Raw genomic sequence first — 12,754 nt, 5'->3', positions numbered from 1 at the left:
GTGCCAGTGTCCATGTCATTCTATGTTTACGAACGAACGAGTGCCGAAATGTAGAACTTGATGGCTGTGTCTTTGAACTTGTTTCTCATCTTCTTTTTTCCGTTGGAACATTACACACAATGAAATGTCCCAAGCGGTTGGATTACACTTTCTACCCTTCCAACTAATCTGCCACCGATCTTGCCAAGATCATTGACTTTGATTGACAGCGGTTAAACGGATCGGACAGCCATGTTGTTTGTTTACCTTGTCGTCTGCAGGTAAATCAATCGATGTAACAAGTATGTAAGAAAACCTTGAATGAATTAAAAAAAATTATTTATTTTATTGAACAATATACTCAACTGAACAACCTTGTTTTAATAACAATGATATTGCAAGAGAATACCGAGGTGACGTTATGTCCGAAGTGCCAATCTGTGAATGAACGTAGTAAAGCATAGAAAAATGTCATGAATGGAAAAAGTAGTTCCCTCCGTAATCGAGGCTTGACATGGAACACTTCCTCCTAAAGTGATATTTTGCCCAAGGGCATCGTATGAAAAATATGAACCCCGATATGTTTGCAACGATCACATGAACATTGCATGGGTTTTGAGGATCCGCTCTCGACAAATCAGCTCACCTTTGTACCGAATACAAACATACCAAACACTCCAAACACACAAACACAAATGTTCCGTCGACAGTACACCTGTTTGTTGTGAGACGCCATGGCGCCAGAAACGTTCTGGTGTATAGACTATAGTGATCCCACCTTTGCGAGATGACCATCAGTGGGCACTGCTCGTTCAGTGTTGTCCGTTATAATGAAAGAGTTATGTTACGCACCAAACAGTTGTCTGTGTGACAAGTCAAGTTTCAACATGTCGATGCTTATTTGCTATTATCGCTGATAATATAATTTATCATCGTTTATCATTAAAACGCATTATAGTCCTGGTTGTTTCTGTTGATCCTGGTATTATCAATCAAATTTCTCTCATAACGTAACGCAGAGTAAGAAATAAACTAAAAGCTAGTCTCTGAAATGAACATATTTTACAAACAAAAGTTATTAAATTAAAATAAAATAAAATAAAAAGGACCCCAGAGATTTATTCACTTTCCTGAAACCCTGGTAATCTAGACTTGCATGGGCTCCAATGGGTACATTTGTTTCAGGGTCTGTATGACAGACGAAGTAAGAAACTGATCTAGCATGACGCTCAACAATATATGACGGCGGCTATAGTGTATCTATTGAGGGGATGTATACCTTTATTGTATAAAATCATATATCTAAACTTCTTCGTTAGTGTTTGCCTGGATGGGCTTGATCTGATGACAGGAAGTCACCATGATGAATGCAGATGATATCATTGATATCGCCGCAAGCAGGAACGGGGTTGTATAGGAACTGGTGACGTCATATATCCAACCTTTTGGAAAACAATATAAATTGAATGTAGTACATGTTAATGAAATGATACATAAGATTGATAAATAGAGAATCTCACCCAAGTGTCTTCTGATATCAATTATATCAACACGAGTTGATAAAGTTACAAATATCCGAGGCTTGCCGAGGATATTTTTACTTTATCAACGAGTGTTGATATATTTGATATCAGAAGACACGAGGGTGAGATTCTATTTATCATCCAAAATCACTCTTCATTAATTTTCAATGAAAAATGTACATCTCTGGACATGGTACTGCCATTAGACTTGCAGTGCAGCGATGTCATAGCATTGTGACGTCATCAAGTACATGACGTCATAGCATTGTCAGGGCATTGTACAAAGTCTACTGTCAAAACGATATCTCCTAGGAGATATCGTTTGATCTCACACAAGCGATATCTCCTGTGGAACACAGTTTTGGATGATAAAGCATTATACTCGATGAACTAAACTTAAGTGTATCATATCTGAGATTGCGTGTCACTAGTTAGGCATCACTTAAAATGTACCCTCCAAATTAACAAATTTAAGTACAAAATTACTGTGTAACCCCCTGTGTGACGGATCATCTTACCAGCTGTTTGTTCATGGTATTAGTCACATGTTCGGGTCACTGGCATATCTTAAGGCCATCATGATATAACACAAATAAAGCTTAGACCGATGCAAACAACGCAGGTGCTTTGATAGCCGGATTTACTTTCTCACCTGCAACTGGAGCTCCGACGAGAGATCCTATGGCTGTGATCACTGTGTAAACGCCAACGGAGAAGGAGAAGTTGTCCGAGCCTGCCATTTGTAGCAGTATGGATGGCATCAGCGCGCCCCCTATGCTAGCATTACTCGCTCCAAACACTACCACATAAGCGTATAGAACCGGAAGTGGAATATGGAACAGGAATATCAACGTTGCAAGACCACCTATTCCACACACGAATATATGGAGTTTGATAGGGTTTATTCTGTTTTTCGTTATCACAACTCCGTGGAGTAATTTTCCACACGCCATTGACAAAGCATTGACGGTATACAGCATGGCAGCTCCATAGCTATCTGTAATATTATTCTGCAGGGTATAGGCAGACAAATGTCCCAGTATAATCCCAGCTCCAAACAGGAACAAGGTGCCACTCAGTACATACAGATAATAATGTCGATTCCTTAAAAAATAATGGTTTTGAAGAAAGGTTGGTTTCACCGTCTTGTCCTCCAGTGAAACTGTCTGATCTGTTCCTGGTGAGCCACCATGTAATAATGAATCCTTAGTCCCATCATTTGTGTCTGAGCACGTATCTCCACGGCTGTACGACTCGGCTGTCTCTTGTGCTATGGATGTCTCGAATTGTGGACGTCTATGACGTCCTGGGAAAACTGCGGCAACAACAATGATGTTGAGCTCCACTCCCGCCAGGACTAGGAACATCCCTCTCCAGGTGTAGGTATCAATGAGAAGCTGCAGCACAGGTGGGAAGATCATAATCCCAAAGTTGGCAATAAATGCACTCACTCCAAACGCCATGTTAACATTAGAGGTGAATGTTTCCTTCACAGCTTCCAAACACCCAATATAACCGAGGCCTGCTCCAAACCCTGATCGAAAAATTGAGACATGTGAGTACTCAGATTCTTATTTTACATGTTGTATACACGTTTGTTATGTAATGTAGATTACGCGATTCCGTCAAATGAAAGTTCATTACGTCAGATTTCTTCATACATGATACAATGGTCTGGATGGTTTGTGACGTTATTTCATTCTTTATGATGCATGCAGTTCGATAGGATTTACAACTGCACAAACAGTGACGACTCGTACCCGCTAGCACTCCATATGTGATGAACAAGTGAGCGATGTGAGTGGTCCACATGCTGGTCAGCAGCCCACCGGACAAGATGATTCCTCCTGTCATGGTGACCAGTCGACTGCCGAAACGAGGCATCACGAACCCCCCAACTGCACCTGAAAGGGGAAGTTGAAAAACATTGGCATTGCATTGTTCAAAGAATAAAGCGTAACATGAGAAAGTTTGGCAAATCTGTGTTGTTGTTTTGCAAATTATACAAGAATTGACCTGTGTTTGACCCGTGCCCATGTTATACACAATCTCTGGTCCCCGGGGACAACTACCTGTTTTTCTTGTGTGAGGTAAGATGTTTAACGAGGACCAATCATTGGTTGTTTTTGTTGACTAACAGGGTTTAACCAACAAAACAGGACTTTATTGACCAGCAACTGTACGCAGATGGCATGGAAAAACAGAATGAATCTCACAACAATATTCCAGTTCATCATATGCAAGGTTCTATACTTTTTCATATTACTACCCCATTGGAAAACAGTTAATTATGTTTAAATATCATTATGGCCACAGATGACAGATGATAACAGAAAAATATCCATACAAATGTTTCCCAATTCTTCTTTGTTGTAAAGTGTTAACGGTAACGCCAGAGACTATGATAATATTAAGTACTTTGGGGGAAGCACATGTTAACGGTAACGCCAGAGACTATGATAATATTAAGTACTTTGGGGGAAGCACATGTTAACAGTAACGCCAGAGACTATGATAATATTAAATACTTTGGGGGAAGCACATGTTAGAGGGCCATCGTGACTGACATTACAATCGAAGGGATTCTAAGGGTGTTTGCTTCATAGTTACCTCTGCCTTTCCTATAGCTATAAATCCATACCAGATAACACAATAGGGCGGGAAGTCAACCTTGGACATTGAAACAAACCACAGAGCCCCAGATACATAACGCTAATGTGTCTGCCTTAATATCGTCACCTGTGATGCAGGTAGTGAAGTACTGGAGAGACGTGATCCATGACGTCACGGCTGCACTCTGCTGGAAGGCGTCCCTGAAGGCGACGTACAGGATGCCGGGAGTGAACCACAAACCAGTGAAGAGAAGACGCACAGACGAAGCAGCTACCAGAACAACCAACTCACGGCTTTTCGCTTTACTGCAGCAACGTTCCATGGTACTCAAGCAGGTTCTCGTCTGAGTCTGTCGATAAAATGACTCAACGTGGTATGTTCTGTTACAAGGATTCAAAATCCTCTGAAGAACTGAATTGGTTCTGAAACATACCAGTGTTTAATTATGCAATCCGATGGGATAGATGTCATCTGTTCATTTACTTACTTCTCCATGCCGACTTATTGCGAAAAATGATGGCAAGGGTTTCCTATCTTATTATTCCCCTCATTGTAAAGCGCACATCACTAAAATGCAAAGTATGTTCACGATTTTGAGACAGGTGGTCTCCTTTGCGTATATTTTCAGTTTGAAATCAGAAGTATTAATCTTACCATCTGTCAAAACATGCTCCTTATGCTCCTGTGAATATTTAATGGACATTCACAAATCCCGCACATTGAAACCAGATTTTAATTGCTGATGAACTGGAAGTTCTTCCTGATCTTTTTGAACACTCTGCCAAACTTCAACAGAGGCAGAGGAACGAACGTTTACCCATTAAGTAGTCCAGTTAGCCTTTCAATGCATACATAATTGTTCACAGTGTGTTGTGTTCATTATCATTAGTGTTGAAACATGTTTCCTGGCTGTGTCCAAATGCTCATGTCTTTGAGACAATGTTTCCGACAGGTCAAAGGAAACACGACAGGTCAAGGGAAAGGAAATGGCTGCACCTCATCAGATATCAGTCTCAGGAATACATCAGTATTAAAAATCATTATTATCATATTTAGTGTTTACCTTACGGAGTGTATAAGAAAATTCAAAACCCGTGTCAAAACCACTGATAAGCTACTCAAGCTGATGACAACATACTACAGGCATACATAGGGCGCGAGGTCAGTGATCCATGTAACATGTGCATTGTACAATGTGGCTTTACCTTTAACCCGGCTCAGTGCTAAGTTGGTAAAAGCGATAGGCGTGATGTTCACGTCATACACGATCCTAAGCTAAATATTTACTAACCTGAGTTCACATTACTTGTATGATAATGTATGTGATTAGTTTGATGTCATCAATACACTAGCAAAGCGTGAATATAAGGGCATAGTGTATAGTGTATCTGTATAGTGCATACTCCTATACTGGAGAAAGGGTTTATTCCTGTCAGAATTGAATTTAATATACGTGATGAGCGATGATTGCAAGGGGGTTGGCTCCTCCAGCGATACACCTAGCACAATAGAGGCATGAGATTTGGAATCCTCGGCAAGAGTGAATGAAGGATTACCAGCAGTGTGGTCTTTGCCTGACATATCAGACTGGGCACCTGAAAGAAAGTATCTAGATCTTACTTGTAGCGGTTGCTTCACTCTCTTAATCAAGAGCCTTCTGCAGCAAGGTTTTTCTGAACTTGAAAGAAAGTTGATTTCTTCCACTGTGGGCGAACTCTGGCTGGGTCTGCAGAAAGAGGAACAGCTTGAAGAGGCAGACTCATGTTCTCATGTACGGTCTTCACTGTCCATTGGGCATTCCTGCTTCATAGAGTGGACAATTGAACAAGGCCAATTAGGGCCACTTGTCAGGAACTTGATTCTTCCTGGAAATCGAACAAGTTGTATCACATCATGAATACACCATGCCATTAAGAAAGTGGTCACATGTAACAAATGTTATAATGGATATTACACTTTCTCAGTAAAGTACAGATTTTAGCAATTTCGTTGAGTCCAGTGTATATGTTCCTGCTATTGTTGAGGTTTAGTTTGACGAATGCCGTACTTACCTGTGCTCTTCAACTAAGCTAACATGTCAGTTTCATCCGTCTCAGCTATCACGTAACACTAGAACTCCCATCCTGTGCTACCTTGAACCATGTTGATTTATACAACCTATGATAAATAGATAAATATGTTATATTGGTATAGTACGTGTGTGCTATGCATCCTGGTTGTATACATATACTGAACCACAAGAAATGTCGCACCGATTGCGGTTTCTTAAAGCACACGCTTTAATTCACACAAATTAACAATCAAAACGGAGGACTGAGTTCAAACTTGACAAGTATGGTTAACACATTTTCGGGAATCACATTTAGAGTTCACACAAACAAAATCACCAAATATTGTACCATTAAGATTCCCCAAAGTCAGTATCGTGTGTGGCATCCAAGGGCATCGATGAAAGAGTTGCATCTTCTGTACATGGAATGAATTTGCCGGTTGATGAAGGCAAAAGACACTTGGGTCCATACTCTGCGAAATGCCTGATCGAGTCCAGCCGCAGTTGTCGGCCTTGGTTGGAGGCCATCCAGTCTTCTTTGAATCTCGTCCCAAACGAGTTCTACTGGACTTAAATCTGGACTGATTGCAGGCTATTGTAGGGTTTGGGTGCCATGTTGTCTTAGGAAGTCCAATGTTGCTTTGACAGTGTGGGCACGACCATTGTCTTGCTGGAAGATGTGATTTCTGTTTCGTTCAAAATGTGGTACAACGTGGGGTCTTATGCCTTGGTCAATATAGCGAACAGGTGTCACGTCATTTCCTCATCCTGGACCAAGATTCTGGAACACCACGGTGTCAAGTAACTGGTTCAGAACGATTGCATCCCACACTGTGATGCTTGGACCACCCCACGAGTCTCCTTCAAGAATACACTCATTGGAAACAGTTCACCACGCCTTCGCCATACACTCACTCTGCCATCGACTGTCGAAACACAATATCGACTTTCGTGAGATAAAAGCACAGTTCTCCATTGTCGATAATGCCAAGTTCGATGCTGAGTTGCCCATTGCAGTCGGTTTCAGCGGTGATGAGCGGTGAGGACAGGACTACGATATTGTCTTGGACAGCAGAGGTTTCTTCCGCGCAAACGTCGACGCACTGTATCGGCACTGATGGGTCTGTTGTTAGTCCCCATAGTATGGCGTGCTGTTTCCGTCGCTCTGGGGAAGCGATCCTGCAGATGGTGGCGCACAATCTGTCGGTCTTGACGTTGCGATGTTACTGAATGTCGCCCACTGCGTGGACGGTCTTGGATGCTGTTAGTGACCTAATACCACTTATGCAGTCTGTAGATTGTCCTAACATGAACATTGAAATGATTGGCTACCCTCCGTGCAGTCTGAACAACTTGCAATTGTCCCAACACTTGGTTCCTCTGATCTCTTGTAAGTGGTGGCATGGTGATTGTGTCAAAACAAAAACGATTTCAGGAGAATTTGGGACTCCCTTTCATTGGTAGGGTTGTCACGACAAGCACGTGCATTTTCATTTTCACGAATTTCATGCGGAAACTTTTACCATGTCTGCCTTTTTCGGTGCGTTTGGTCGATATGCTTTTTCATCAGAAAACACAATGATGTTGGTAATAAATGTCAATTTGGATTAAAAAACATGTTAACAAAACAGTACAATCATAATTAAAACACATTGCAAGAACAAAATTTTGCATTTGGTTTTGAAAAGCGACATTTCTTTTGTGGTTCAGTATATAAATGTATCGAATGACAATGCGTGTCACGGAACTACATCACAATGTCACTGTAACTCGCTGTCTGTGTGCACAAATGGAGTAATAGCGAGTGGTACACAAAGCACAGGAGATTTGTAGAATTACTTACACACACCGAATACAAAATATGCAGTTGCCATGGAGCACCAGATACGTGTTTAAAGAAAATACAACACAGACAGAAAGCACTACGCCCTTATAATGACGACCACAACATACCAGCGTTGCACCTTCTACACCTAACCTGAATAATACGCCAAGACAACTGCGAAGAGAACCCACGAAGGGAGACAATCGTCGACAGGTAAAGCATGAGAAAAGCTGCATTGGTCAGAGTGGGGCAAGTGCGAAGACGACTTCGTGATGTAGGTATCTACTAACTCTCTATTGATATAAAAGTTTGTCATGATGGTTAAGTAGCAAACTGACATGTAATTAAACGAGAACGCTGAAATGTATTACCGGAGTGCAGCTGTTGTTAATGCAAATGCACTGATGCACCTGCTCACACAACCGCGTGGTGTAATTGTGAACTAGCACGTGTGACGACATTTGACTTGATTTGTTTGCGTTCAAGCATATGGGGGAATGATGGGATACACCAGTTTATATACCCTCACCACTGGTTTCCCACTAATTAATCCTCCCAACCCCACCCCCAGACCCACCACCATCACCACCTTGGCTTCTTGAGTAATTAACCTACATTCACTAATTGTCATGGTAATCCCACTCATCTCATTTATGTTATCTTAGCTCATCATCATGCTACTGTAGCTCATCATGTAACTTTCTTTGATGCTTTGTTTTCCCTCCTTTGTTATTGTTATCTCATTATCATATGTACATACATGTATCTTGTAAATAGACTGGTGCATCCCATCATTCCCCCATATGCTTGAAAACGGTATAAGAATCTATACCGAAACGTCGCCATTGTTAAAATAAAAAAGTTGATTATCCATAAAGTTTTGACATCTCGACATATGACTTAACTAGATATCTTCGTTTTAAGGATGATAAAATTAAGACATGGCAAAACACTAAATCTCACTAAACGTAATCTAAAATAAGGTAGTGATTGTAAATGGAATATACAATGTCTTTACACACGACGGGGAGGTGGGGTAGCCTTGCGGTGAAAGCACTGGCCTTCACCCGGAAACTCAGTTTCGATTCCCCACCTAGGCACAGGGAGTCAAGCCCATATTTTATTGTCCCTTGATGTGCTATTGGTGGAATACTGCTACATGCGCAGTAAAAACATACTCACTCGCAGTTACGACATGCTGACATCGGTGAAGTGATTATGGAATAGACAATTATTTAGTCTTCCTTTTGAAGATCACTTCTTAAGCGTCAGTCCCAGAACTTAAACAAAGTATCACAATTGGTTGTTGTGTGTATCACATGCATCATGCAACCAGTCACCCGTGGTCATCGTGAAAAGTATGGTTGTAGGTAAAGCACATGAGCACAACGTTGATGAATAGTCGGCGTTACATGTGTACAGCCTGGTACGTGGTAAAGGCGTCATCGTCGTCGATGCTGCGTCGATCAGGTGTAATAACAAGTCCGTGCCTGTTCAGGCGCCGAGTTGATGCTCCAGATGAGAAACATGATTTAGAATGCGTTGATTTGCCTGTATTGTGAACAATTAGGCCGAGGTAGTCTTGTGTCCACCCTCACGCCAGGCTGGTAGATGGTGGGCCAGAGAGGCACACCGTACCGTTAGAACTGTGCACACAGACAGCGAGTTACAGTGACATTGTGATGTAGTTCCGTGACTCGCATTGTCATTCGATACATTTATACACTGAACCAAGAAAAATAGACCGACTATATATAACCACCAACTTGTCCTAGCACGTTATAATGAAGTGGTAACACACCGACGTCTAACATACAGCGTGAGATCAGTGATCCATGAAGTAATTAGTTTGGTATAGAATTATCTGCGTGCTATGTCAGTACAGTGCTTATGTTATTAGCAGCGATAAGCGGGATGTTTGCAGTATCTATACAAAAAAAATTAAACGCATATTTTTTAAGTAGTCCATAGTTCAATATACGACTGAGCGTGTCTTACGACGCTTATGGTGAACAAGTAAAGGTAAAGACAGATTCCCTAACCTGCATTAAGGCACATCATGTCGTGCAGCATTGATCGGTGTATACACCTATGAACAGTTAAAACGGCGTTACATGTATTCCTCACGTTTCAAGTTTGTCTAACGGTTATTTTACATGGACCAGGACGGTAGGCCCACAGGCTTGTATATCTGATCTACGGTAAGTGTGTTAGGACAATTGGACCAACCTATTTCACGGAGCATTTAGGCTTGTATATGCCCCGTAAGGACCTGATCAGCTGATCCGCAGCTTACTGGTATACCGCAGTGCCTACTCCTTATAACCTCCATCAATTTCTGACGCCCAGGAATCCGTGAAGATCTGGGTTAGAATTGGTCTTCAGTAACCCAGGCTTGTCGTAAGATCAGGTGGTCAGGCTCGCTGACTTGGTTGACACATGCCATCGTATCGCAATTGCGCAGATTGATGTTCATGCTATTGATCACTTGATTGTCTGGTCCAGACTCGATTATTTGCAGACCGTCGCCATATAGCTGGAATATTGCTGAGTGTGGCGTTAAACAACAAACCAACCAATCAACTACATTCAGGTCTATATTCGCCCTGTTTCAATTCTGGCGACAAATGAATATTAATGTTAACACCCACAATCCTTCTCGTGTATTGCTTTCTGGGTGATATGGCTTGCTGATTTGTGTTTTCTCCAAAATGTCAGATAGACGAAAACTCGAGACAAGTCTCTACTGAGACCCTGCATTAAACGAAGGCATGTCGATTTTAGGCAATATGTTTGCCAATATATATGCTTGTTAAAATTGCTCCCTGCTAAACTGGTATTGTATTGCAGACACAGTGTTGTATTATGCCGCGTCACTACTCGTACAGGCATTCCCAGCGATTACTGAAAATATAGAGTGATTGAGTTTAGTTTTACGCCGCATTTAGCAATATTCCAGAAATATCACGGCGGGGGACACCAGAAATAGGCTTCACACATTGTACCCATGTGGGGAATGGAATCAGGGTCTTCTTCGTGACAAGCGATTGCTTTAACCACTAGGCTACCCCACCGCCCCTGAAAATATAGACACAAATAAGAACGCTTGAGTGATAGATGTAAGCTTTGGTCAGAAAGTGTGTCCTGGAGATCATATTGTAGTTAAATATCTCAATGTCCGCTCCGTCAGCAAATCTACAGTTATTATTTTCACACACTCGGTGCCATGTCTTTTGAACTGGTTCTTGTTAGACATTGCAATATTGTAATCATATGGCAGTGGTCTGTGGTTAATCGGGAACATCCGAGCATAGGGGAGCATACAACTTGTGCAGCCACTAGTCACACCAAGTTAACGTGGCGATCCCATCCTTACGAGGTACCCTTTCACAGCTGGCTGGACTGGGACACATAGTCACAGTACTTTGTCCAAGTTTAATGCATGTTGCTGCCTCTCTGGCTTCGGAACCATATATGTGGACTTGGCACTCCTATGCACGAATATCTAAGTCGCTCACTGATCCATGAAATTGTGAGCAAATAGGAATATATATATATATATATATATATATATATATATATTATATTTATGTACCCTATAACCAGATGAGTATTCAGAAGGGAAGAAATCGCAACGAGTATGTCATGTAGCCATATATCTGTATCATAATTATGTTTTATATATATTTCTATAGCGCTAATATCCAAATCACCTGTTCAAAGGCGAGCGAAGTTTTGTGAAGTAAACTGCTATAACAGCTCGATGACTTTGGAAATCAATTGATTTAGTTTTTGAAAAGCAAACATGGGCCCTCCTCAAATGACACTTCCACAAAGATTTTCATTTTGCTGACCATCCTCTGAGCACAAGCCCAGTCTTCATGGATGGTAATGCTAGGCCATATCGGGCATGTCGGTGATTTCCTACATCAAAACTCAGAAGCAACTCCTTGGCTCGTCAGGATTCCAGATCTCAGTCCCATAGCGCGTGTTTGGTCGCAGAATTTGCCTGAGAGGTCTTCCAGTACAAGATGTTGATGCAGCAGTGTGACGAGCCCTCCATCAAGAACACAATACCTCAAAGTCAAATTCTGATACAGTCAGAGAGGTCAGGGACGTTATTAATATACGCCACATATTGACATTGTTCTCGGGGTTTTTTATGCTTATGTGACACACTGAGGATTGTATGCCAAAATTTAGAAAATTATCGCACTTTTTAATGTCATGCAACCACAGTTATCAGCACCATAAATGAGTCCATCTATTTGCCTTGTTTACCGCTATGGATAAGCTACGGTTTTTCGTTCTTTTCGCTTTTGCATTTGCCATTTTATTATTCCTTGAGGGTCAATAATTGAGTATTGGAGAAGTTCCTTTGGCATGCTATATGGTAGCAGTATTATTCTATGAAACATTTAGGGTGTTGTGGTACTGGTTACCGTGTGTATATGTGGGGCATGGAGACTCTCCCATCGACACATGACACACATAACATGAAATCGTGTAATCTCTCACTGCGGTTAATAACCCTTGGTAAGGTTGATTAATACTCAAAACAACTTACCTCGCGTAAGTGCAATTTGATGTTTCTGTGCTGTGTTGTGAATCGCTGCACTGATCCGTCAATGGAGAGAAAGAGTCATTGAAGTGAACGAAGGCTGCAGTCAAATAGTCAGACTGTAAGGTCATACAGTGTAGACGTGCTCCAAATGTAAACGACACCTCCTGTTGGACTGCTTGACACGTAAAAATGACAACCAA

The 12,754-nt window shown here is 41.5% G+C and overlaps 1 protein-coding gene across 5 annotated transcripts; it reads right to left on the bottom strand.

Annotated features, from left to right (window-relative positions):
- Window positions 1-315: 315 nt before the first annotated feature.
- Window positions 316-12,689, bottom strand: LOC124285656 (monocarboxylate transporter 12-like). Of its 5 annotated transcripts, none has more exons than XM_046721919.1 (7): window positions 12,558-12,689; window positions 6,167-6,272; window positions 5,736-5,980; window positions 4,242-4,537; window positions 3,263-3,406; window positions 2,155-3,036; window positions 316-1,421 (listed from the first exon to the last, which is right to left on the bottom strand). In XM_046721919.1, the coding sequence occupies exons 4-7, from the start codon at window positions 4,435-4,437 to the stop codon at window positions 1,282-1,284; spliced, it is 1,362 nt and encodes a 453-aa protein (XP_046577875.1). In that variant the 5' UTR covers window positions 4,438-4,537; window positions 5,736-5,980; window positions 6,167-6,272; window positions 12,558-12,689; the 3' UTR covers window positions 316-1,281. The 5 variants fall into 5 exon arrangements, with proteins under 5 accessions (XP_046577875.1, XP_046577874.1, XP_046577876.1 ...); XM_046721918.1 differs by lacking the exon at window positions 12,558-12,689 and adding an exon at window positions 9,173-9,597; XM_046721920.1 differs by lacking the exon at window positions 12,558-12,689 and adding an exon at window positions 9,173-9,597 and having other exon boundaries at window positions 5,736-5,915.
- Window positions 12,690-12,754: the final 65 nt, after the last annotated feature.

This window comes from Haliotis rubra, unplaced genomic scaffold, assembly GCF_003918875.1.
Source record: "Haliotis rubra isolate DU_JTF1 unplaced genomic scaffold, ASM391887v1 Scf365, whole genome shotgun sequence".
In the NCBI taxonomy this organism is placed as follows: domain Eukaryota; kingdom Metazoa; phylum Mollusca; class Gastropoda; order Lepetellida; family Haliotidae; genus Haliotis; species Haliotis rubra.
Note: the sequence above shows the minus strand (reverse complement) of the source record. Positions and strands in the feature narration are given on the sequence as shown.

What these genes read in the sequence shown, in the direction of transcription:
- LOC124285656 (XM_046721917.1), bottom strand. Translation starts at nt 9,195, where the DNA reads ATGTCAGCATGTCGTAACTGCGA. An exon ending in CACATATGGAGTGCTAGCGG is followed by an intron (nt 3,037 to 3,262) that starts GTACGAGTCGTC and finishes TTTTTCGATCAG; the next exon opens with GGTTTGGAGCAGGCCTCGGT. An exon ending in CGTCGGAGCTCCAGTTGCAG is followed by an intron (nt 1,422 to 2,154) that starts GTGAGAAAGTAA and finishes GTTTTCCAAAAG; the next exon opens with GTTGGATATATGACGTCACC.